The following is a 23,585-nucleotide window of genomic DNA, read 5'->3' as shown; positions in this document are numbered from 1 at the left end:
TATATATAATATAAATTTTACCTCGGGGCAGCTATCATGCATGACCTATCCCAAGCAAGAAACACAGTGAAAACAAGGCACTTAAGTTTTACTGCAAGGTAAACTAGGCGAGGCCAGCATTATATTTCTGCCTGGGGCTGACCTCATAGAGCTTACCTTGTGTAAAACTATAAAGTGCCCTGTCTTCATTTGTTTCTTGCTTGGGAGAGCTCATGCACGTTAGCTGCCCCGAGGTTTTTTTGTTGCTTGTTGTTGTTTTTTAAATACACCTTATTTTTACTAGTGAAGACCAGGCCATAGGTATAGGTGTTAAACTAAGTGGATGAACATAAATTAAAAAACGGATTGTTTTTATTTAAATTAAAATAGGATTCTTTTTTTAAATAAATCTATTTAAAATTATGACAACATATTCTAAGGCCTAAATTTACTATAATCTATTAAAATTTGAATTAATAAAAAATATTTAGGCAATATGTTTGCTGCTAGAGTTTTAAACAAAGCCATACCACAGAACTGGTGGAAGTCACTGGTTGAGCATTTAAACCACAGTTTTGTTGATGTGCTAAACCAGCCATTGACCAGTAGTAGCCCCTTCTGCAGTTGCAGTGAGAATTTCTACATGTTAGCTTATTCAACTAGTTCAGTTTAATGACTAGTGTTTGTTTCAAAGTTCAAAGAAACCAACCAGGAATTGAGAAAGCAGGAAAGCTTATTTTCCTCTTATAATTTATGAATCAAATTATTATATGTGAGGATGAGTTCTGCTAGTTTTCAGTGCTGAAGGAAGCAGTCCATGTTCTAACAATAAAGTAAAAAATAATTTGAATAAATGTGTTAAATAAATGTAGGTAGATACACAGTATCCTCCTGGTTAGCAAAAAGAAGTACCAGATTTAATGTAAAGGCTATATTTAGTTGCAAATCAACATATTTCAATGATTAACAACCAGTGAGAATTATCTTTTATTTAGGAAAAATAATTACAGTACAAAAGCAGAACAAAATTAAAACCGGTTATTTAAATGAAGGTTTCCTATTTGCTGATTTAAATCAGGATTACAATGAGTGACTTAAATCCTTTTGATTTAAATCATTACACCTTGGTATAAGAATCTCTTACTCTCTCAATTACTGAGTTTTCAGTCTTTTGTGATAATCCTAATTCCACTTATTCTTGAGTCATGTTAGTCTCCCAGGATAGACCAGATCTGAATTTCTAATGTAACAAACAGTTGAGGATGAGATGTGGGGAACTTCTTCTGTTGATAAAAACCTTTCATCATAAAGAAGCTAAGGAGGACCTAAGCCCTATTTATTTAAAGGTTGCCTTTTTATACTGAGGACTCATTAATACTTTTCACACAATGCTTAGTTTAAATGTCCCAGAGTGGAGGCCATGTTGGCCACCAAGCTTTGTAGGCAGAATATGTACATTAAAATACAGACAAAATAAGGATTAACGACTTCTTCCATAAACTGGATTATAACTCCAACATCCCAAAATGTCAGGAAAGGGTTTTTTTCTCTGTTCACTTGCTGTCTTTTCAAACATTTTGTCAGAAAAGGGAGGCTTTTATAGTATTGGGAGGAATGGATGAGAATTGTTTGTATTATCAGCTGAAAGCCCATGCCATCCCAAAGGGGTGGTGGCTGTTGGGCCAAATAATCAACCATCTGTGCAGTCTTCCTCATATTAGCTGTAAAGTAAGTGTGGTGATTGGTTGAGTTACCTCTGGTATCACAATGGTTTAAGACTCTTGGTATGGCATAAATACATGCCCTGCTATAGCTGTACACCACTCGTGTGAAATTCATAAAGTCAAAATGGCTGAGAGCTTGAAAAATGGATAACAGACTGTGAATCCCAGTGAAGTTGAACCTGCTGATACTCTAAACAAAAAGATCTCTCAACCATGGTTGTAGCTGTTTCCGTCACTTTGCATTGACTCAGCAGACATTGTAAGCTTCAGGTTGACACGCCGTGACAATCTTGGAATCTTCTTATAGAAATGTAGGGCAGAAAGGGACTTTGAGAGGTTGAGTCCAGCCACCTGCACTGTGGCAGGGCCAAGTAAACCTAGACCATTGGTCCCCAAACTTTTCAGAGTCATGCCCCACCCAGAGCCAAGGTCGGAAGCGGGGCTGTGGCTCCTGGGCAAGGGGGAAACATGGACGGGGCTGGGGGTGGAAGCAGGGCCAGGAACGGAGCTGTGGACAGGGGTCGAGGCTTGGGGTGTGGCCAGAGCAGAGTGGGGCTGGGTGGTGCTCTCTCCCCACCACTTGTGTGGACTGGTCCAGGCCCTGCTGTTTCCCCTTGAACATTCCTCGGTGCGCCCAGAGGGGCATGTGCCCCACAGTGTTGGGACCTCTGCCCTAGACTACCCCTGACAGGTATTTATCTAACCTGTTCTTAAAAACCTCCAGTGATGTGGATTCCACAACCTCCCTTGGAAACCTGTTTCAGTGCTTAACCAACTATCTCTTAGGGGAAAAAAATTATCTTGCCTAAAACTCTGAGTGGTTTAAGACCATTACTACTTATCCTACCTTCAGTGGACGTGGAGAACAATTGATCCTTGTCCTCTTTGTAACAGCCCTTAACATATTTGGTGCCTATTATCAAGTCCCCCCTCACTTTTCTTTTCTCAAGACTAAGCATGTCCCTTTAGTTGAACTTTTCCTCAGAGATCAGGTTTTCTAAACCTTTTATGGACTGTATCTGGTTTATTCACATCTTTCTTAACATGTGGCACCCAGAATTGGACACACTACTCCAGCTGAGGCCTCACCAGTGCAAGTAAAGCAGGACAAATACCTCCCATGCCTGTCTTATACTCCTATTAATACACCTCAGAATATTAGCCTTTTTTGCAACTGCAATTCACATTACTGACTCATTCAATTTATGATCTGCTGTAATTCCCAGATGTTTTTCAACAGTACTGCCACCTAACCATTTATTCCTCATTTTGTAGTTGTGCATCTGAATTTTTTTTCTTCCTAAGTGAAGTACCTGGCATTGGTTTTTACTGAATTTCATCTTGTTGACTTCAGATAATTCTTCGATTTGTCAAGTCATTTGGAATCTAATCCCGTCCTTCAAAGTGCTTGCAATCCCCCCGCCCTGCCCCAGGCTTTTTGTCATCCACAAATTTTATAAGCATACTTGCTACTCCATTATTCAAATCACTAATGAAAGTATTGAATAGTACCAGACCCAGGTCAGACCTCTGCAGGACCCCACTAGATACGCCTCCCAATTTGACAGTGAACCATTGATATTCTTTGAGTATGATAATCTGAGTATGGCCTTTCAACAAGTTGTACATCCACCTTGTAGTAACTTAATTGAAACCACATTTCCCTAATTTATTTATGAGAATATCATGTGGGACTGTATCAAAGCTTACTAAAATCAAGATTCGGTTTGTTACTTCCCCCGTATCCACTAAACCAGTAACTCTGTCAAACAAGGAAATTAGGTTGGTTTGGTATGACTTACTCTTGACAAATCCATGATGGCTGTTCCTGATAACCTAATGATCTCTAGATGCTTACAAATTGATTGTTTAATAATTTGTTCCAGTATCTTTCGAGGTATCAGAGTTAGGCTGATTGGTCTATAATTCACTGAGTCCAATTTGTTCCCCTTTTTAAAAGTAGGTACTATGTTTGCCCTTCTTCAATCCTCTGGGACCTCACCCCATGCTCCCTGAATTATATAGATGAGTTTTGTGTCTAGGGAATATTTCATAGCTCTTCTTCCTTCCCTTTGAAGAATGGTGACTTCGATGTTTCCTCCACTGTACTCAAAAGCAGTATTATCTCCTCGATATAAGAATTATATTTCTAGTACAGCCGTTCTTACTTGGCGAATACATTGTTACTTTCATGGTTGAAAAAAGACCAGAGAAAGATGGCTTGTCTTGGACCCAAAATAGGTGACCCTTTGTCCACAGCCAGAACTTAAAAATGAAGTTGTAAATATCTATCCTAGCTTCTTAAATCCGTATGAGGACTTTTATGCCTGTAAATTTACAAGATGCTTATGTGAATGTTACTAGAGGTATTGAATGGTCATCTTTAGAACACTCCACTTGGAGTAGTACACACTTGACATTTGTTCTGGTCTCAGCTCTGAGCACTCTTAATAAAATCCTGATGATGGTGGTAGCATTGCTTCTGATAGTACACCAGTTTTTTATAACTTCCACTTTCCTCAATGAGTGGGATTATTCAGGCATTACAATCAACAGAATCCAGATAGGATTTCTTTGGCATTTTTAGAAACACAGAAGAGTGATTGTTCACCTAATATCAAAGATGATCTACAGGAGGTTAATATTAGTCCCACACTTGCAATCTGTGGCTCGTGGTTAGAGAAAGTATCTCTGATCCTGGAGGGGGAAAAGAGGCAAGAGTAAATATGCTGCTGCTGTGCCCTGTTTGGATTCTTATTCCTTGGTCTATACCATCTACAGCTGCAGTTAGGAATTAAATATGCAGAATGACAAACTGGATGGTGTGTCTATCTTTCTGTAGGCAAGGTCTCTGCTTCTAAAACTCTTTTGGAGATTTTTTTTTTTTTTTTTTTAAAGACACTATCAAAAATCACTTGAGAGGCAATTTCTCTAGATTATGGCAGCTACATAGATGTGGGAAGACAGAATTATGTGGTCATGAAGAGGGAGACTAATGTATATCCACTTCCACTACTTGAATAAGGTCCCTTATTTTGTAAATATTATGTATGATAAGTAGAAATGTAATAGCTTGGATTGATTTAACCATGATTTAAGTAAACAGTTTCAATCTTGTTTTGCGCTTGTGCTTTTTAGTTATTTTCCTACAGCAAGCGTCATTTTCATTGGTTGGTAACCATTAAAACATGTTGATTTGTAACTAAATATAGCCTTTACACTTAATAAATATACACTTTACACTACATTTCTTTTTGCTAACCAGGAGAATGCCTTATAACTATACATATTTATTTAAACAATATATGTATTTATTTATAGCTTAACATTCAGATTTTTAATTTTTGCATGTTTTTTGTTATGTTAGAAGATGGTGAACGGATGCATTTCTTATTGAGAAGATGAAGATTAATTTTTTACTTGTGATTTTTGTCAAGCTATATTTGGATGCAAATTTACATTCAATTAATGCACAAAACCAGGTGGTTAATTTGTGGGTTTTTTTTTTTTTTTTGTTTTGTTTTTTTAACTAGCTTAAATGCATGGATACATAAGAAGAAATGATCAAAACATAGTTTTAAATGAAAAATATGATTGGATTTACTAAACAAAGGAAGTATTCTCTGTAGGTAGTGAACTGAAGTGCTTGTTTCTGGTCACCATGTCCTTCAGAATTTTAGAACTAGTCTTTCTCATCCTGTCACCCCTAGTTTTTATTCTTAGATTGGAAGATGAAGACAAGTTTTTCTGCCTTTTCAGCTTCCAATTGTGTGTGGTGTTTGAAAAAAACAAACAAACAAAAACAATGAACTAGTCACTAAATTGAACTAGTTGAATAAACTGGAACAAGTTGAATAAACAGAAAAGAAGAAAATATCCTCTCAGCCCCTGCAGAAGCTGCTGTCAAAAGCTAGTTTGTTGAAGTGCTAAACTTGTTTCCAGGTACATAGCCAATGACTTCCACCAGCTCAGTGATTTGACTTTTCTTTAAAACTTGGCAGCAAATAGGTACTATTTAATTTTTTTTTTATTTTAATAGATTATAATTTTGGATTTAACATAGGTTGCCATAATTTCAAATTATTTTTTTTAATAAAAAATAAGTGGTTTTTATTTAACTAAAATTTCATTTTAGATCAAATAGACTTTTTGAAAAATAATTGATTTTATCCATCCTGTTTAAGAAGTAAATTGACTAATAGAAAACTAGTTAAACATATCTTAGAATTTGCTAGTTTTTATATTGTCTTATAAAACTGTGTAACTTAAATCCAATTGCAGCAAGAATCTCCCTACTTCTGCTAACAATGCAAAAGTCCCATTCTTCTTAAACTGTAGGTGAGGTTTCACCTCTTCTATTGGATGGTACTTGCTAACTTGGATACATCACCAACTAAGCAAAACAGCTACCTAATGTGGAGTTTGCATTCTCTCATGCTGAGCCCGCTTCCTGGAGCAGACTGTTTGACCCTGTATACCATATAGCCTCAACCTGCTTCCTTTTGAATCCCTCTTCAGAATTTCTTTCAGCTAATTTCACCCAACCTTTGTTTTTAATAAATGTAATCATTTTTTTTTAAAGTCCAAAGAGGAAGCAAAAAGATATAGGCATAACAAACCATCTCATGATCTCTGTTTGTTTGTAACACTTTGCTGTTGTCAGAATAAGGATATGTAAAAATGTATACACGGTGGATCCCCCTTGCAGTTGCGTTTTTTTTTTTTTTTTTTTTTTAAACAGGGTGGATGATTATGCTAACTAATATTGTAGGCATGCAAGTTCAGAATAATATACTCAGCTTCATGGATGTTATCTTTGTTCAAGAAGAAAATATCTCCCCAAAAATAATACTGCACTATTAATTTTGCGCTTTTGCACAACTGATGAGGAAGTTCTCAACTTTTTCTGATGTTTGGCTGCTGCTGGACTACATGGACCAGCAGCAAATAATGTTCCATTACAGTTAATTCGTTTGAATTAAGATATGTTTACTGTTTTGTTGTAGGTTTTCTTCATTTATGCACACCCACTTGAAACCCTTACCTAACTTCCATAACTTGGTCCTTGTGAAAGATAATAGCTTGGCAGTAGTTGGAAACAAAGTTGCCTAGCCACACAGGAGTTAAAATTAAGTGGTAGCTGTCAAAGGCTCTCCTTACAATATCCTGCCAGTGTTCCTAACTCTCTGAATTAGAGGGAGTATTCAGAGCATAGTTGTCACCATTTCCTTTCAATCACTGGCATTTGAGACTGCCAAGAACAGTGCTAATTATGACTGGGATTGTAGAAATATGAATCATGAAGTTGCACATAGGCTACTTAAAAATCATTTCTGGTCCCTACTGATTTTATCTGGATTCTTACCAGTGACCGACTGCAAAACCATTAAAACAACCCTGCATCGTACAGTTCCTCTCTTCTTTTAAGGACTGCTTAAATAGAAGCCTGTGCAATTTCCTTTTGTTAGTCTGTATGCCTCATTATAGTCTCTCTACTGAAAGGTATGCAGTTGTGAAAATAGCTGAACAGCTAATGCAAATCAGTATAGGAGGCCTTGCATGCTAATTATTGTGTAGCTTCTCTTTATTCACTGAGTGGTGGATTTAAAATTGGTATTTAGATTTCATAGGGTTTTTTAAGCTAGATCAAAATTTGAATCTAACTTGCATACTGTCCCTTTAAGTATTTTTGCTGTTTGAAAAGAAAATGTAATGAAAGATTGCAAGCTAGTAGCCCACATTTAAGGGACAAAGTCATTTCTTTGTTTTGAAACTAATAAATTTACTAGGGCTGTCAATTAATTGCAATTAACTCAAAACAAATTAATCATGATTAATTGCCATTTTAATTGCACTGTTAAACAATAATAGAATACCAATTTAAATTTATTATAAATATTTTTGGATCCTTTTCTACATTTTTAAATATATTGATTTTAATTACAACACAGAATACAAAGTACAGTGCTCACTTTATTATATTATTTTTATTACAAATATTTGCACTGTAATAATTTCAATTAATCTCATGCAAGTATCGTAGTGCAATCTCTTTATCATGAAAGTGAAACTTACAAATGTAGATCTGTTTGTTGCATAACTGCACTCAAAAATAAAAAATGTAAAACTTTAGAGCCTACAAGTCCCATCAGTCCTACTTCTTCAGCCAATCGCAAAGACAAACAAGTTTGTTTACATTTATGGGGTCCTACCTGTAATTCCCCACCCTGTAATGCACTTTTACGATAAAGAAATAGCACTACAGTATCTATATGAAGTGAATTGAAAAATACTGTTTCTTTTATCTTTCTTTACAATGCAAATATTTGTAATAAAAATAATGTAAAATGAGCACTCTACACTTGGTATTCTGTGTAGTAACCAATATCAGTATATTTGAAAAGGTAGAAAACACCCCAAAATATTTAAAGAAATGGTATTCTGTTATTGTTTAACACTGCGATTAAAACTGTGATTAATCGTGATTATTTTTAATCATTTGACAGAACTAAAATTTACTAGTTACTAATACAAATATCTAAAATGATGGGGAGATATATAGAGAGAGAGAGAGAGAGAGAGATTGATTTAAATAGCTTTCGCTAAAACTCTTAATTACTGAGTTTCATTTTAGGAGCAAATTTATATACCCAACTTAACTCTTTTTAGAAGTCAATCTTTATAATGCACAAACTTTATATTGACACAAACTTCACTGTAATAATACAGGGTTTTAAGGCACCTGATAGTACATTTTTGTTCAGCATACTTTTTATAATCCATAATACAACTTATACACAAAGTTCATAGCCCATTTAGAGATTGACACTGATTTTTTTTTTAAATGAAAATTCTTTTCTCTGTTTTATTTAGTTATGTATTTGCTCAGGACTACTTGATTTGATGTGTTTCTGCCTACATTTCCCACCCAACCCATGTGGGAAGGGAAACAAAGAATTATATGGACTTTGTAAACAGATATAAGTGGAAAGGTAGGTTTAAACGAAAGGTAGGCTCTAACTACCTTAATTGTGTGATTCTCTACTTCATATGCAACTGTTTGAGTTAAGAGTAAGCTTATTGAATGTAGGTGTAAATTGAAGGATTGAGGGCTGGACTGCCATTTTTCCTTGGGGAGAAAGTGTGGTGGAGTTTGTCGGTGATTCTGCAGTTGGTCTAACTAAATATGCCAGACACTTATTGTGGAAGGAGCTGCCACAGAGTTGGAGGTACTGGGATGCAGAGACCACTTGTGCATCCTAGCTGCAACCTGCCTCTGTGGTATTGCCGGCTTTAGAGCTTCACAACCCATGTGAGGAAGTGGATCTGGCATGTTGTTGTTAGTAGTGTTTCCATAGTGCTGGGAACCCCATTGTGCTAGCTGCTGCACAAAGACAGAACAAAAGGAAGTTCCCTGCTCCAAAGAGCTTACATCTAAGTAAAAGACAAGAGACAACGTCTACAGACAGAGAGGAGTACAAGGAAACAGTAAGACAGTACTGGTTGGCAAGATAGGTAGTGGTCTAAGCACATCAGAGACCTCTCACCATTGCCAAGTGTGTGGTGGTGGTGGGGGTATGGATTTTAAGGCATCACAGCAAAGTTAGGGATGTGAAGGGTGATAATGAAGTAGCTTTCTGGATGTTTACAGAGTTTCAAGCGTGAGGGGCAGCATAGGAGACGGCACAAAGGTACTTTGTTTGAAAACTTTAATGAGTGGAGGGTGGCATGAATTCTTAGCAGCCATACTTCCACATAAAATATTACTATAGTCTACTTAGTTATTTTAGGTAGCCCAGTCTTATTTGATTTGTCAAGAATTAATCAACAAGTCATTTTGTTCCAAACATGTCCACACCTCAGTGTGCACACTGAGGGTGATTTTTCTGCCATCCTTAACCAAGATGACTAGTACCTTACTCTGTGTGTGGTCTTACTGTACTCACATACCCTGGAGGTGCCAACTTACTAAAGTGTCAGGTCATCTAAGATTCAGTTAAGTCTGCCTTAGGATACATACCTGTACTTGTCCTCAGGTTGGTGAATTGGCTGAAAAAGTTACAAAGCCTGTCTTCCTTGTAAATGTTGGTGTTTTCAGACTTCATCCTGCTGCTAGACAAAATATCAAACTGTTCTAGTGCTGTTTTTATTTAAAAGGTCTTGTAAAACTTTCTTTTGGTTTTCTTGTCTTTTTCCAAGCATTCTGGTGGAGGCACCTCACCAGTGGCAATATGGTCTCTGCTCCTAAAAGTGTACAGTTTTGACTTGATGTGGCACAGCAAGTAAGGATCAGGCAGACAGGTAAACGGTGTAAGGGGCAAAGATGGCAATAAGGTTTTTGGCACTTTGTTGTTGTTTTTTTGTTCAGTAACCAATAGTATTACAGACACAACTGGTATCACCTGCTATATTTATGGTTTTCCAACACTTTTCATTATAAGATCCTGTTCTCTCGGTTGCTTATAGCTTTGGCAAACTTTACTTGTTTGAGCTGAATTGTCCCATACAGAGTGTCTGCCTCAGGCTTTTTTATTTTATTTTACTCTTTTTAAGTTTCAGCTATAACAGCTCAGCTGTTTTTCAAGAATGAGGTTAGGGAAAAAAATCTTGTGTGCCCATGTTCAACATGATAGAATTTCTGTTTCTCACTTTTGTTTTTTTAATTAGTAAATTACACCCAAAGCCTGCAACTAAGTAAATGGGAGCTCTGTTTTGAACATATAAAGTATGCTAAGTACTCTGAAAAATCAGGCCCTAGATTCCAAGTTACACATCCAAAATTAGTGGAGAGTTTTGAGAATTGTGGCCTTAATCTTTGAGCCTCAATTCTCCAACTGTTTTAAATGGGGATGATAGTACCACCTAATCTCACAGGGGTGTTGTAAGGATAAGTTAACTGCTAGTGAGAGTACCATAGAAACATCCCAGAAAAAAATGAATAACTTTGTATTCAGTGTTAGGTTTGGGTGTTGAGTGTTAAATCAGGACTGGAGCAACACATTGAATGTGGAGGATAAAAATAAATATTCAGTAACTGAATGAGACAAGGGTTCTGTGGGGGGAAATAGTATGTGATTAAAACTGTATCCAAACAGGGGAGCTGAAATAAGGTTGTGTGACCAACCTTAATTCTGGCATTTTCTAACTTTGAGTGTTTAATTTTGCAACCTTAATATTCCTTTTTAGTATAGTTTTTTAGTTGTAATATACATCCTGATGGTTCAGTTTTCTTGTTACAGGTTCTTATTTCTTGGTAGGCAGTATTACCAACCTTAGGACATCAGACATCATGAGGTGGACGGACCCCTCAAAACTGATGAGATTGGACCCCAAAATAATGCGATTTAAAAAACCATAAAATCATAGTTTTTAAGCGTCTTTTGACTTTCCTCTATGGTCCTCTGCCAATGTGTGTGATAATTTTAGGTTGAAAAGTCAACCTTTAACGCACACACAAATGCATGCCTCTCCCTGGCTACTCAGATGAAAACTTCTTACCCTCTCCTCACACCTCAGATAGGAGAACTGTTATCCATTTCCTAACATTGTCTTGACTTTCTCCCCTTCTAGTTTATTTCCTTTCCTTAAAAAAAGGGCTGGATGGTAAATAGTTTGAGAACTTCCAACCTAATTAATGCATGATGGTTTACACTAGTGATTCTCAAACTTTTTTATTGGCAGCGGCTGCTCCAGGCACCAGCACTCCAAGCACGTGCCTGGGGCTGCAAGCCGCGGGGGGCGCCCTGCCGGTCCCTGTGAGGGCAGCAGTCAGGTAGCCTTCAGTGGCTTGCCTGCGGGAGGTCCGCTGGTCCTGTGGATTCGGCGGCAATTCAACGGCGGGTATGCCGAAGCCACAGGACCGTTGGACCTCCCGCATGCATGCCGCCGAAGGCAGCCTGCCTGCCGTGCTTGGGGCGGCAAAAAAGCTAGAGCCGCCCATGTTTACTGGTGACCCCTTTCACATTGCAAGCCTCTGAATGTAACACCCCCATCAATTAAAAATGCTTTTTTATATATTTAACACCATTATAAATGCTGGAGGCAAAATAGGGTTTGGGATGGAGGCTGACAGCTCGTGACCACCCATGTAAGAACCTTGCGATCCCCTCAGAGGTGCCAACCCCCAGTTGAGAACCCCTGGTTTACACTCAAATAAAACTCATTACCTTTTTAGGGTTGATGAATTCCATATACATATAAAGAACGTATTCATTCATATAAGTGATCATGTCACAATAAAAACAATATGGGATTGGTTTAGTCTTTTTCAAAAAGTAACACTTCCCTGACACCCTCTACCCCTTCTCTGCTCACATGTTGCTTGAGACTGGACAGCACTCCCCTCACTTCTCTCCTGCCACCCCCTGCAATCACTAAATCCACCTTCAGTTCCCTACAGTTGCCTGCTCGCCCTCACTCTCCATATCCACCTTCACAGTATCTCTGCTGCTCCTCAAAGACCCTGTGTCCTGTCTAGCCCTTTGAACCAGAGTGGAAGTCCATTTTGCCTGTGGGCATGGCTTCAATCTCATTGAAAACAGTGGGAGGTGGTAGTCAGTTTTATTAAGGATAGCATCACTTCCACATGCAGATAGACTGTAGAGAAATGGTAGCCATTGTGCTGGCTTCAGCCCCAATTGGAGATGGTGGCTAGTTTGAAGAATGGAAAACTTGTGAGTTGGCAGCCTTTCATCTTTTCATGAGACAGGTTTAAAAAAAAAAAACACCCAAAAGATGCTAGAGTGCCAATAAAATTGTGAGAGTTGGGAATACATTCTCCTCTACTTCTAGGCTTCATAACAGGAAGTGGGTTTTAGGAAGGCTTTGAATTGGGCACAGCAGGGTGAACAAATTCTCAGAGGACATTAGAAGTATAATGAACAGAAAAAGACTCTGCTTCAAACATAAATACTTGGCTTTTAGTACATTTGCCCTTGTAGTTACACCTCTACCTCGATATAACATGACCCGATATAACACAAATTCGGATATAACGCAGTAAAGCAGTGCTTCGGGGGGGGGGGGGGGGGGGAGGCGGGGCTGGGCTGCGCACTCCGGTGGAACAAAGCAAGTTCAATATAACCCAGTTTCACCTATAACACGGTAAGATTTTTTTGGCTCCTGAGGACAGCGTTATATAGAGGTAGAGGTGTACTACTGTGTCCTAAACGATGAGTTTTAGCTTTTATTTTATTTGTTTGGTTGGTTTTTTTACTCTCTTGCTGGAGGTGGCTTCTGAGTATGTTCTAGTGATTGAAGCTTCTAAATGGTTACCATTTTAAACACGCCTTGTGGGGGGGAAAAGTAATAACTGCTAAAACCATCTCTCTCTCTCTCTCTGTCACACACACACACACACACACACACACACACACACACACACACAGAATAAGAAATAGTTTTTACTAAAAGGACACAGTCAAAATATTTTTCATATTTTTTAAATGCCTAGTTGCTGTCTATAATCATCTCTTGAATTCAGATCAGTTTCTTACCAATTCTCCATTTATCATGCACCTAACGGTGTTTTGTTGTAGGGCATCCTGTAAGGGCTTCTAATATGTCAAGTGGGAGGTTGGGAGCTGAAGAGCACTAAAGCATTTTTATACTCACAGTATCAAATCTACATAGTTTTTAAATAAGGAAAACCTAGGTCTAGTGATCTTGCTCAGTTTGCTTTCAAGGAATCATTATTAATAAAATTCAAGAAAACGTGATAAGTATGTTACACTGTCTGGGAATAGAATAAGTAGTCATTCATGCCTCAGAACTCTCACACAATGCATTTTGGAGTAAAATCTCCTTTCCTGGTGTCTGATTTATTAAGGTACAACACAACAAACAGTTCTCCTGGTTTTGCAAGATGAAAACAGTTCCTTCACTGGTCAGCAGTTTCACAATTAGTCCTTCCCTCCAGGCTGAGTCCTTTCTGCCCCAAGGTGTGGGGCTCTCCAGCCTCAAGACCCTAAATAATGAAGCAGTCCTCCACTTCAGCCTTGTCCATCTGCAACATTTGGAGGTATTTCCTGTTCTTATCACCTGGCCTTCCTCTTAGGCCCTTTATCCTAACCCTTTCTCGGGTTTCTTTCTGTACTCCCTTCTAAGAATTCTTGGATCTGGTCTGGCTCGTGGACTCCATTTCCCAGGCCTGGTTGCTGTCCGGAGCCCCACTTCCCCAGGTCTTGCCAAGACTCTGGTTTCTCCCTTACTTGAGAGTAGGCTGCCTCTTCTATAGCAGCGGTCTTGCTTTCATCCTGTGGTCACAGGACTCTTCTCAGGCTGTGTTTACACTTAAAAATTTTGCCAGCATAGCTTTGTCAGTTAGGAATGTGTCTTGGGGAAGGGGGAAAATAGGAATCACATCAGTAACCAACATAGCTAGGCCAGCAAAAGGCTTTGGGAAGATGCAGCTACCCTGACAAAGTCTATTTGCTGATAAAAGTGGCATCTCCATTAGGACTTAGTCATGTCCTCCACCTGGAGGCTGCCACTCCCAAAACTCCATTTTCAAAGGGCTACATACCTAAAGCAAACATCCCATTCCACACATGTGCCCGAAGGACTAGCACCCTGTTACAAGTACAGATATTCACCTAACTTAAACAGTAGATTTGTCTGACTTTATTTTGGTGTTAGTACGATACCCTTTATGTAATCCACACATTTTTATCTTGTTTCTAATTATATATACATAAAGTCTCCTCTGCCCTGTCTGTTTGCAATCATAAAGTGCTCTCCTGTTTTGATATCAGGTACTCTAAGTGTCAGAAGAATAGCTCTTGAGGTCTCTCCCAAAGAGCAAACAAAAGCATTTTATGTTGCCCTCTCCCCAACAAAAAAAAACCCCCAAAAATTAAAACAGGCTTACAAAGCACCAACCTGAGGTAGGGAGTGTGGATCCAGGAAGAGCTCACTCTGACCTGCCAACCTAGAGCATGGCAGAGTGTTTTTTTTTTTTTTTTTTTTTTTGTATAGTGTCCTGTAGTTGGCACATAGACTTTTATAATATAAAAATCTCTTTTCTCTCCTCTTCCAACATAGTGATGCATTTTCAATCTGTTAGACACTCCATTGCACAAATTGATTTTTTCCCTGACAAATTGACTGCCTAGCCAATGTAACAACTATCTTTGCCATAATATATTGACCATGGATTTATGGGAATTCATCTTGTACTATGTTAGCTATATATACAAAAAATTAATTTTGTTAAGACATTTTAGTTACATACTTCCAAATAGAAAGTTTAGTAATATTGAAACAAATTAGGGGGAAGTATTTACATATTTTAAAAAAATAAACAAAATCCTATATGGTAGCCAGTGTCACATGCATTAAAGTTAGTAATTCCAGTTGTGGATCCAATTTTTGGAGGTGACTTTATAGTTTTAAAATGCTGAAAAATATTTTTCATGAGTTATAATAATATGCAGAGGATAGTTGCTCTACCCATAGGTTCACAGTGTAATTTCAGATGTGATCACTATTTCTTTGAGTTATATTTCCAATTTGAGGTTAAATAAAAGGATAGCGATGCTGAATGTGAGAATGGTACTGGTAGTTTCAAAAGTGGAATACTGTAGAAACTGAAAGGTGGTGTGTTTTTCTTTCCGTGAAATTGCATGGAAGTAGGCTCTTAAACTTTTGCAATGCTGATGGAAGAAGGGAGAACTCCGTTAATGTTTAGTAATGCATTCCAGTGGCTTAGTATCACAAGTATGTAGGACCGCAGATCTAGTGATTGTAAACAAATGTACAAAGTAATAATTTAAAAAAAAAAAAAAAGACGTGCTGACCTTACAGTTCTGTAAGGATGCATCTATTATCTGAAAGAGTTCACATGGTATAGATATCTGTTTCACACATTCAAGGAAAAAGTGTAATAGTAGTTTAACTATTTGAAAATTATCAGCTGCTAAACCGAAAAAACGTAACAGCTCTTCAGGGCAGGGATGCATCTTTTCTATGTTTTTGTACAGCATCCATTACATTAGGACAACAACCCCAATTTGGGGCATTACTATAATATAACTATTTACATAATATCCAAAACCAAACATTTTTTAAAATGTCTATTATCTAGGGTGAGAGTTCTAGCTGTATATGTTAACTGAAATTCTTCTTCGAGTGATTGCTCATGACAATTCCAAGTAGGTTTGTGCGCGCCGCATGCACGATCGTTGGAAGATTTTTCCCTAGTGGTACCCATCAGGTCAGCTGTGGAGCCCCCTGGAGTGGCGCCTTCATGGCCGTGTATATAGGTCCCTGCCAACCCACCGCCTTTTTAGTTCTTTCTTACCACCAGTGGTGATGGTTGGAGCAGCTTTCTCTTGCATTAGCAAGAGATTCCCTAGTGGACTCTCCCTTTCTTTCTGTAAATAGTTTGAAAGTTATAGTTAAGTTTTAGTTGGGGGTTACCCCACACAGACACACTGCTTTGTTCCCGTCCTGGGGACTGGGGCATGCCTCGGTCTCAGGACTTCAAGCCATGCAGGTCCTGCCTGAAGCCCACGCCAAAGGGAGACCCACCCGATTCCTATCTAAAGTGTCTCGGAGAGGGACACCAGTCTGACAGGTGTAAAATCTGCAAGGGTTTTAAGCCCAGAACTAAGGAGTGGGACTTTTGCTTAAAGCGTCTTCTAATGGAGTCAGCTCTTCAACCCCAACCACCCCAGGCAGCTTCCAAACCAGTGCCAGGTGCTTCAGTGTGCAGCGCGCTGGACTCAGCACCGAGGAAGGACTCCTCTAAAGGGCCATGACACTGCCATTCCCTGGCACCGAGGACCAATTGTAGTGCGAGGCACTGCTCACAGTTGCTGGTGCTTCACAAGAAAAAAAGATCTGCACCGCCCTGGTCAGATTCAGACTTCTCGTCGGAGGCGGACTCCTATGCTTCCAGGCAGAGCCGGCACCGCTCTCGTCACTGCCCTAGGCAAGATGAAGGGCAGCCAGTGCTTGTAATGTCCTGGCAACCGCAGTGGCAGGGACCGACACAGTGGCCCTTCTGGACACCATCGGCCTTTGGCCAAGTCCAGGGTCTGGGTTCCAGGTCCGTGTCGGAGGCACTAATCCCTCCATCGGCCATGTCTGTAGCCCAGGAGCCTGCCTGGGGTAGGGATGCACAAGCCCAGGCTGATAAGGACGTCCGCACTGAAGCAGCTGCGGCACTGGGTGCTAGTGTCATTTCCTGCACCTCTCAAGGGGATCCCCAATGGCCGGAGGGGCAAGAGGACACCGTGCCTCCGAGGACATCATCCTCGTCCTCCCTAGATGAAGTGGTAGCGGGCACCTCCACCACTCTTCCCGCTATGGACATCAGGGCCCATCAAGACCTGCTCAGGAGGGTGGCCCAGAACCTGAACTTGCATGCAGAGTAGGTCTCTGAGGATACGGATCCCATGGTGGATATACTGGCCCCTGAAGGGCCCTCGAGGGTGGCTCTGCCCCTCATCAAAACCATACAGAATACCACCAAGGCTCTGTGGCACACACCCACCTCTGTTCCGCTGATAGCCAAGGGTGCAGAATGTGAATACTTTGTGCCTTCTAAGGGGTATGAGCACCTCTGGGGACCCTGGTGGTGGAGGCAGCAAACCACAAAGAGCGCCGGGGCAACCGAGGCCTACCCCCAAATCCAAAGACACTAAGAAGCTGGACCTCTTCAGTCGGAAAGTCTACTCCACCAGGGGGTCCAGCTTCACATAGCGAATCAGCAAGCGGTCCTGAGCCGCTATGCTTATAATTCCTGGAGCTCTCTGGCCGAATTCCAGGAATTACTCCCAGCTGACTGCCGCTCGGAGTTTGGAGCGGTTCTGGAGGAGGGAAAGGTGGTTGCCAGGATCTCTCTTCAGGCCGCCCTGGACTGAGCTGACTCGGCCACCCACACTATGGGCACGGCCATAGCTATGAGATGCAGCTCTTGGCCTCAGGGCTCCTGCATGAGGTCCAGAACACAATTCTGGACCTGCACTTCGACTGCTCCATCTTCTTTGCTGAACAGACAGACTCAAGGCTGCATAACCTTAAGGACTCGCAGGTGACGCTCAAGTCTTTGGGACTGCACACACCAGCCCCACAAAGAAAGGCATTTGAGCCCCAGACTGCCCAACAATTCTACCCTGCCCCTCCTAAACAGGACTACAGTAGGAAGTGGGGCAGAAGGAGGTGCTTATCTCAGTCCTCCTCCGGCCAAGGGAAGGGCTCGGCTAAGCAGACCTTGGACTCAGAGCCAAACTTTTGAAGGTGTGCCCCAAGACAGAGCACCAGTTCAATACCCGGATCTTTCCCCTCCCTTGTGAACTGTCTGTCCCATGCCTGGGCTCAAATAACCTCAAATCATTTGGGTCCTGAGCACTGAAGAACTGCAGTATTCTCTCCAATTCTGTTCCCTCCTGCCCTTCCACTCACCCTCCCTGTACCTCTTCAGGGACACTTCTTCCAAGCAACTGCTAATGCAGGAGGTGCAAACGCTCCTACAGCTGGGGGTGTAAAGGAGGTTCCTCTGGAGTTTAGGGGCAGGGGATTCTACTCCTGCTACTTCTTAATCCCCAAGGCCAAACACGGGCTCAGACCCATTTTAGACCCGTGAAACCTCAACAAATTCATGAAAAAACTGAAGTTCCTCATGGTCTCCCTGGCCTCCTCCATTACCTCTCTGAATCCAGGTACTGGTACGCACCCTCGACTTGAAGGGCTTCCACATACTTCCACATCTCCATAATCCCTTCCCACAGACAATTTCTACTATTTGTGGTCAGCGGCACACATTATCAATTCATGGTCCTCTCCTTGGGCTTATCGGCGGTGCCTTGGGTGTTCACCAAGTGCATGGCGGTCGTGGCGGCCTTCCTTCAAAAGTGTCGGGTGCAAGTCTTCCCATATCTAGACGACTAGCTCATCAAGGGCTGGTCCCAAACCCAGGTGGAGGAACTTGTGAGCCTGGTACGGACAACGTTCCTCAATCTGTCTCATCCTCAATGTGGCAAAGTCGACTCTGGGTCCCACTCAAACAATAGAATTCATTGGGGCTCTCCTGGACTCCACCCAGGGCCAGGGCATTCCTGTCAGAGTCTCGTTTTCTAGCCATGGAGACCATCATAAAAGGTCTCCACTGGATCCCCACCACGATTGCTAGAAACTGCCTAAAATTACTCGAGCATATGGCAGTGTGCACTTACGCAACACTCAAGGCTGCAGCCTCCATCCCCTCCAGGTGTGGCTGGTCCAAGCCTACAGCCCAAACCTGGACCATCAGGACAGTCTGGTGCTCATGCTTTCTCCTCGGGCTCTCGAGTCCCTCCGGTGGTGGCTCGATTCACAGTCAGTCTGTGTGGGCGTACCTTTTTCCAAACCTCTCTGACCGGGCGTCGTCAGCAGTATCTTCCTGAAGTAAGGATCTCACGACACGAAGCAATAGGAAGTGCCAGCAGGTCTGCTCTTTCCTGAATCATAACCCCGGCTCAATCACGTATGCCTTTATCCTTTCATGGATGGGGCGCCTGCTGTATGCGTGCGTGCATGCCTGCCATTCCCTCTTATCCACAAGGTCCTCCTCAAGGTCCGGCAGGACAAGGCTTTGCTGATTCGCATAGTGCCAGCATGGCACCGCCAACATTGGTTCTCCATGCTGTTGAACCTCTCGGTGGACATGCCCATGACATTGCCCCTGATTCCAGATTTCATCACACAGGACCCACGGCCACCTTCAGCAACCCAACCTGCAGTCTCGCCACCTCACCGCGTGAAAAATCCATGGCTAAACCCACTAGAGCACCAGTGCTCTGATTTGATTGGGGAAGTTCTCCTTGGCAGTTGAAAGCCACTTGTGTAGTCAAGTGGAAAAGGTTCTCTATTTGGTCTGCACAGAAGGGCACCCCTCCGCTGCAGTCCTCAATCCCTTTTACACTGGACTACTTACTCTACTTAAAGCAGCATGAGCTGGCAGTCTCATCAATCCAGGTGCACCTGGCAGCTATTTCCGCTTTCCACCCACATGCAGCGGGGCAGTTGGTATTTGCTATGTTTGGATGCTTCCTTAAGGGGCTAGACAGACTGTACCCCTAGGTGTGGCAACTGGTGCCCCCTGGGACCTTAACCTGGTCCTCTTAAGGCTCATGAGTTCTCCTTTCGAACCTCTAGCAATATGTTCTCTGCTTTATCTCTCTTGTAAAGTGGTGGTTTTTGTGGCTATAATGTCAGCCAGAAGAATGTCTGAGCTCAAAGGGTACGTCTACACTTACCGGAGGGTCCGGCGGCAGGCAATTGATGTTCTGGGATCGATTTATCACGTCTGGCTTAGACTCGATAAATCGATCCCGGATCGATCCTGGAAGTGCTCGCCGTCGACGCCAGTTCTGTTTGCCACTATGCCAATTAAACCTTTGACAGTTGTTTAAAAATGTCATGTCACAGGTTTAATTGACTCAGTGGTGGTAATTCTGAAAGATCTTGGAATCTTGTCTACAGAAGCCAGTGGTAGCACCCAGTAGGAATTTGTTCCTAAAATTCCCAAGTGTAGATTGAGTTCTAGGGCACATCAACATGTGAAGTGTTAGAGATTTTAGGGACTAATAGCTCCAATGGCATAAAAGTTAGAGCGATCTCTGCTGTATTCGCAAAAGATACTGAAAAATTAACCTTTTGGTTGTTGCAGTGCAACTTAAAAATATAGATTTGTTTTTGTTACTTTAACTGTACTCAAAAATAAAACACGTAAAACTTTAGTGCCTACAAGTCCACTCAGTCCTACTTCTTGTTCAGCCAATCGCTAAGACAGACAAGTTTGTTTCCATTTACGGGGTCCTACCTCTAATTTCCGTCCCCCCCCCTTTCCCCACATAATGCACTTTCACAATAAAGAGATTGCATTACAGTACTTGTATGAGGTAAACTGAAAAAAAATTACTATTTCTTTTGTTTATCTTTATTACAGTGCAAATATTTGTAATAAAAATAAAGTGAATACTTTACACTTTGTAGTCTGTGTTGTAATTGAAATAAATATATTTGAAAATGTAGAAAAATATCCAAAAATATTTATAATGAATTTAAATTATTGTTTAACAGTGCGATTTTTTTTTTTTTTTTTTTATCACAATTTTTTTAAATCATTTGATAGCCCTAGTTTTTCATCCTTTGATGTTTGGATGAGAAGTTTTCATCATTTTAGTATGAAGGGGTTGTTAATGTACTGTACCATCTTTATTTGTGTTGGGACTTTTTATTTTGGAATCTTACACTAATTGGCCTTTATCAGTTGTATAAATGGATTTCACAGTAGTTGATCAAAATGTTTACGGTTTGAATGTTGTCATAGTTCAATATACTTGATTAGATGGTACAATTAAGCATAAGGTTAAATGTGAAGATGGTGTTACTGTAACTTGGAGAGCTCTTGGACAAAAGGAAGTTCTATATTTCTGTAAATTATATTTGGGGATATAGTAAAAGTACAGAAGCCTGTGGAAGTGGCAATACTTCTGTTAACATACAAAGAGAAGTACTGAACTTTAGTTCTGAAACCTCTCTAGGTACTGTATTCTGCTGGTTTGTGAACTTCAGTTTCCTTACATTAAATTTGAAGTTGGCCTGGTGGAAGAGAGCAGAAATGTAATATTTTGTCAGACAAGATTGTGGCATTGCACACTGTTTTTTCCCTTATTCACAGGGAAGCCCTAATATCCTTGATTTCCTTCAGAAGGAGCAGCTTATATGCTGTCAAGGGAGCAGTGACCAAGAAAAGTCTGAAGCAAATGGATTTTAAATGTATAAGCAGACACTTTTTAAGATCTTGTCTTTACAACTGAAATTCTCTTAATATAGATCTGAGACCAATTAGACTTGCAGTAATACTGCACTGTGAAAAATTAAGTTTGAGACTCATACTTGGTTATCTGGCTGCTTCTGGGAATATAAGAATGAGTGAGTGCATGGCAGTGCTTCCTTCATGCGTTTTGGGATGTCCCTGGTGAAGGAGAGGATGCTAATTGATAATGGTACTAAAATGGCTCCCATTGGTGTCATTACACAGACCACAGCAAATGTTTACTTTAGCTACAGTTTTTAGCGACGAAAGACATAGGTTCAGTGAACAACTTATATTTCATTTGTCACCCATAGGCTAAAATGTTCTTGTGTACTTTTGTTTCATTTTCCAGTTTGTACAGCCGCATTTGCACAACTTTATGTATTTGATCATTAGATGTTTACATCATAATGCTTATTTTATATATTTGAATTACAAGTTAAACCAGGAAAGCCCAACAATGACTTCTGGTGTGTTAAAAGGTTTTGAAAAGATCAGCATGGAATATCAGAAATTCCTAATGTGTTAAAATGTAACCATTTGTGAAATAAAACATTCTCCCACATCCCAAAAAGATGCATTTGATTATAAATAGTACTCTTGTATAGATATCTTTTTGTAAATTTCTAGTTCAATTCTTATAGTTCATATAACATCACTCAGGTGGCGTAACTTTGCAAACTTGATTTCTGAAACCCAGTGTAAGCCAAACATATGGTCCTCATTTCTTGTAAAATAGTGGATTGCTTTTTCTAAAGTGCATAAATGATTGTGCAGAGGGCACGATCACACAAGTTCCTGGGTTAACCATGTGCTCTCTTTAATTTTTTTAAACACAACAAGTTGCAAATTGGAAGTCACAAACTAGCATTTCCATTTTTTAAAAACAAAAAAACAAAACGAGTTGGCAGAGACTTTTGAAGAAATAATATAGCACACTTTTTTTTAAATAAACCAATTTTTAGATTTCTCTGCTTTACAGTATTTCAAAAGAACTATGTAAAATGCAAGTAAATTCCATCATGTATCAAACAGAAAAGATGATGTTGGGAGCAAATGGTCCTAAAATAAGTCTAGTACTCTCTTAAAAATGCCACTTTGGTACAAGAAGTAATTTTAGGTGTTCGTAAAAATTACATAGTTCAATCAGCAGAAATATCTATTGTCAGTTAAGATTTTCTTTATTCATAGGACCCTGTAGTATATATGCTTCTTTTATTATTTATTTTATTTATGTATTTATTTATTTATTGCTTAAAGAATATAACTTTTGGAACTGGTGAAAACATAGTTGTAAAGCAAACGGGGGGAAAAAACAGGTTTCTTAGCTTAGGGCCTGCTCCTAATCTGATTTCAGTGGGAGCAGGATCAAGCCCTTCTCATTTGTTTACTTTTCTGTACAACTGATATTGGAAACCTGACTCACTTCATAATTAGTCTTCAGTCAGAAGCCGATGCTTCCTAGATATAGTTAGACCATTAAATATATGGTTTCTAAATCCATTTGTATCTTTACTGAAGGCTAATGTTGGTTGGTAAGATTTCTCTGATCACCAGATATTTACCACAACAAGAAATTATATCAAAAGCGCCCAAGGAAAAGGAGAGGCTTACAAAACAATTTTTTTAAGTTAGATTTAAAATAAAAGCATGTTAAAAGTTAGTTTAATATTGGGCAGATTTCCAGGTTATAGCGTCTGCTCTCTTTTCGGTTGACTGTTAGGAAAACAGAAAGCACTTAACAGACATTTATTTTTATTAATGTGGTCGTGGTATTTCAAATAAGATTGGGTGCTCAGCCATTTTGTGTCTATGGAAAAACTAATTTGTTCATGTTGCATCTCTTTCAGTAATAGTTATGCAAGAGTGCGAGCTGTGGTGATGACCCGGGATGACTCAAGTGGTGGATGGTTACCACTTGGAGGGGGTGGACTAAGCTGCGTTACGGTCTTCAAAGTCATTCATCAAGAAGAGAACAGCTGTGCTGATTTTCTTATCCACGGAGAACGACTCAGGGATAAAACGGTAACAAATTACATTATGAATACAACATATGTATAACTTGATAGAACCTAAAA

The 23,585-nt window shown here is 40.1% G+C and overlaps 1 protein-coding gene across 1 annotated transcript in view; it reads left to right on the top strand.

Annotated features, from left to right (window-relative positions):
• The window catches only part of SPRED1 (sprouty related EVH1 domain containing 1), a 102,433-nt gene that overhangs the window by 28,058 nt on the left and 50,790 nt on the right, over positions 1-23,585 (top strand). Inside the window, exon 2 of the mRNA XM_054027845.1 lies at positions 23,358-23,532. Within this exon, the coding sequence (XP_053883820.1) occupies positions 23,358-23,532 (175 nt within the window). The remainder of the gene's footprint in view (positions 1-23,357; positions 23,533-23,585) is intronic.

This window comes from Malaclemys terrapin, chromosome 4, assembly GCF_027887155.1.
Source record: "Malaclemys terrapin pileata isolate rMalTer1 chromosome 4, rMalTer1.hap1, whole genome shotgun sequence".
Lineage (NCBI taxonomy): Eukaryota > Metazoa > Chordata > Testudines > Emydidae > Malaclemys > Malaclemys terrapin.
This window is presented reverse-complemented; position numbering and strand designations above follow the sequence as displayed.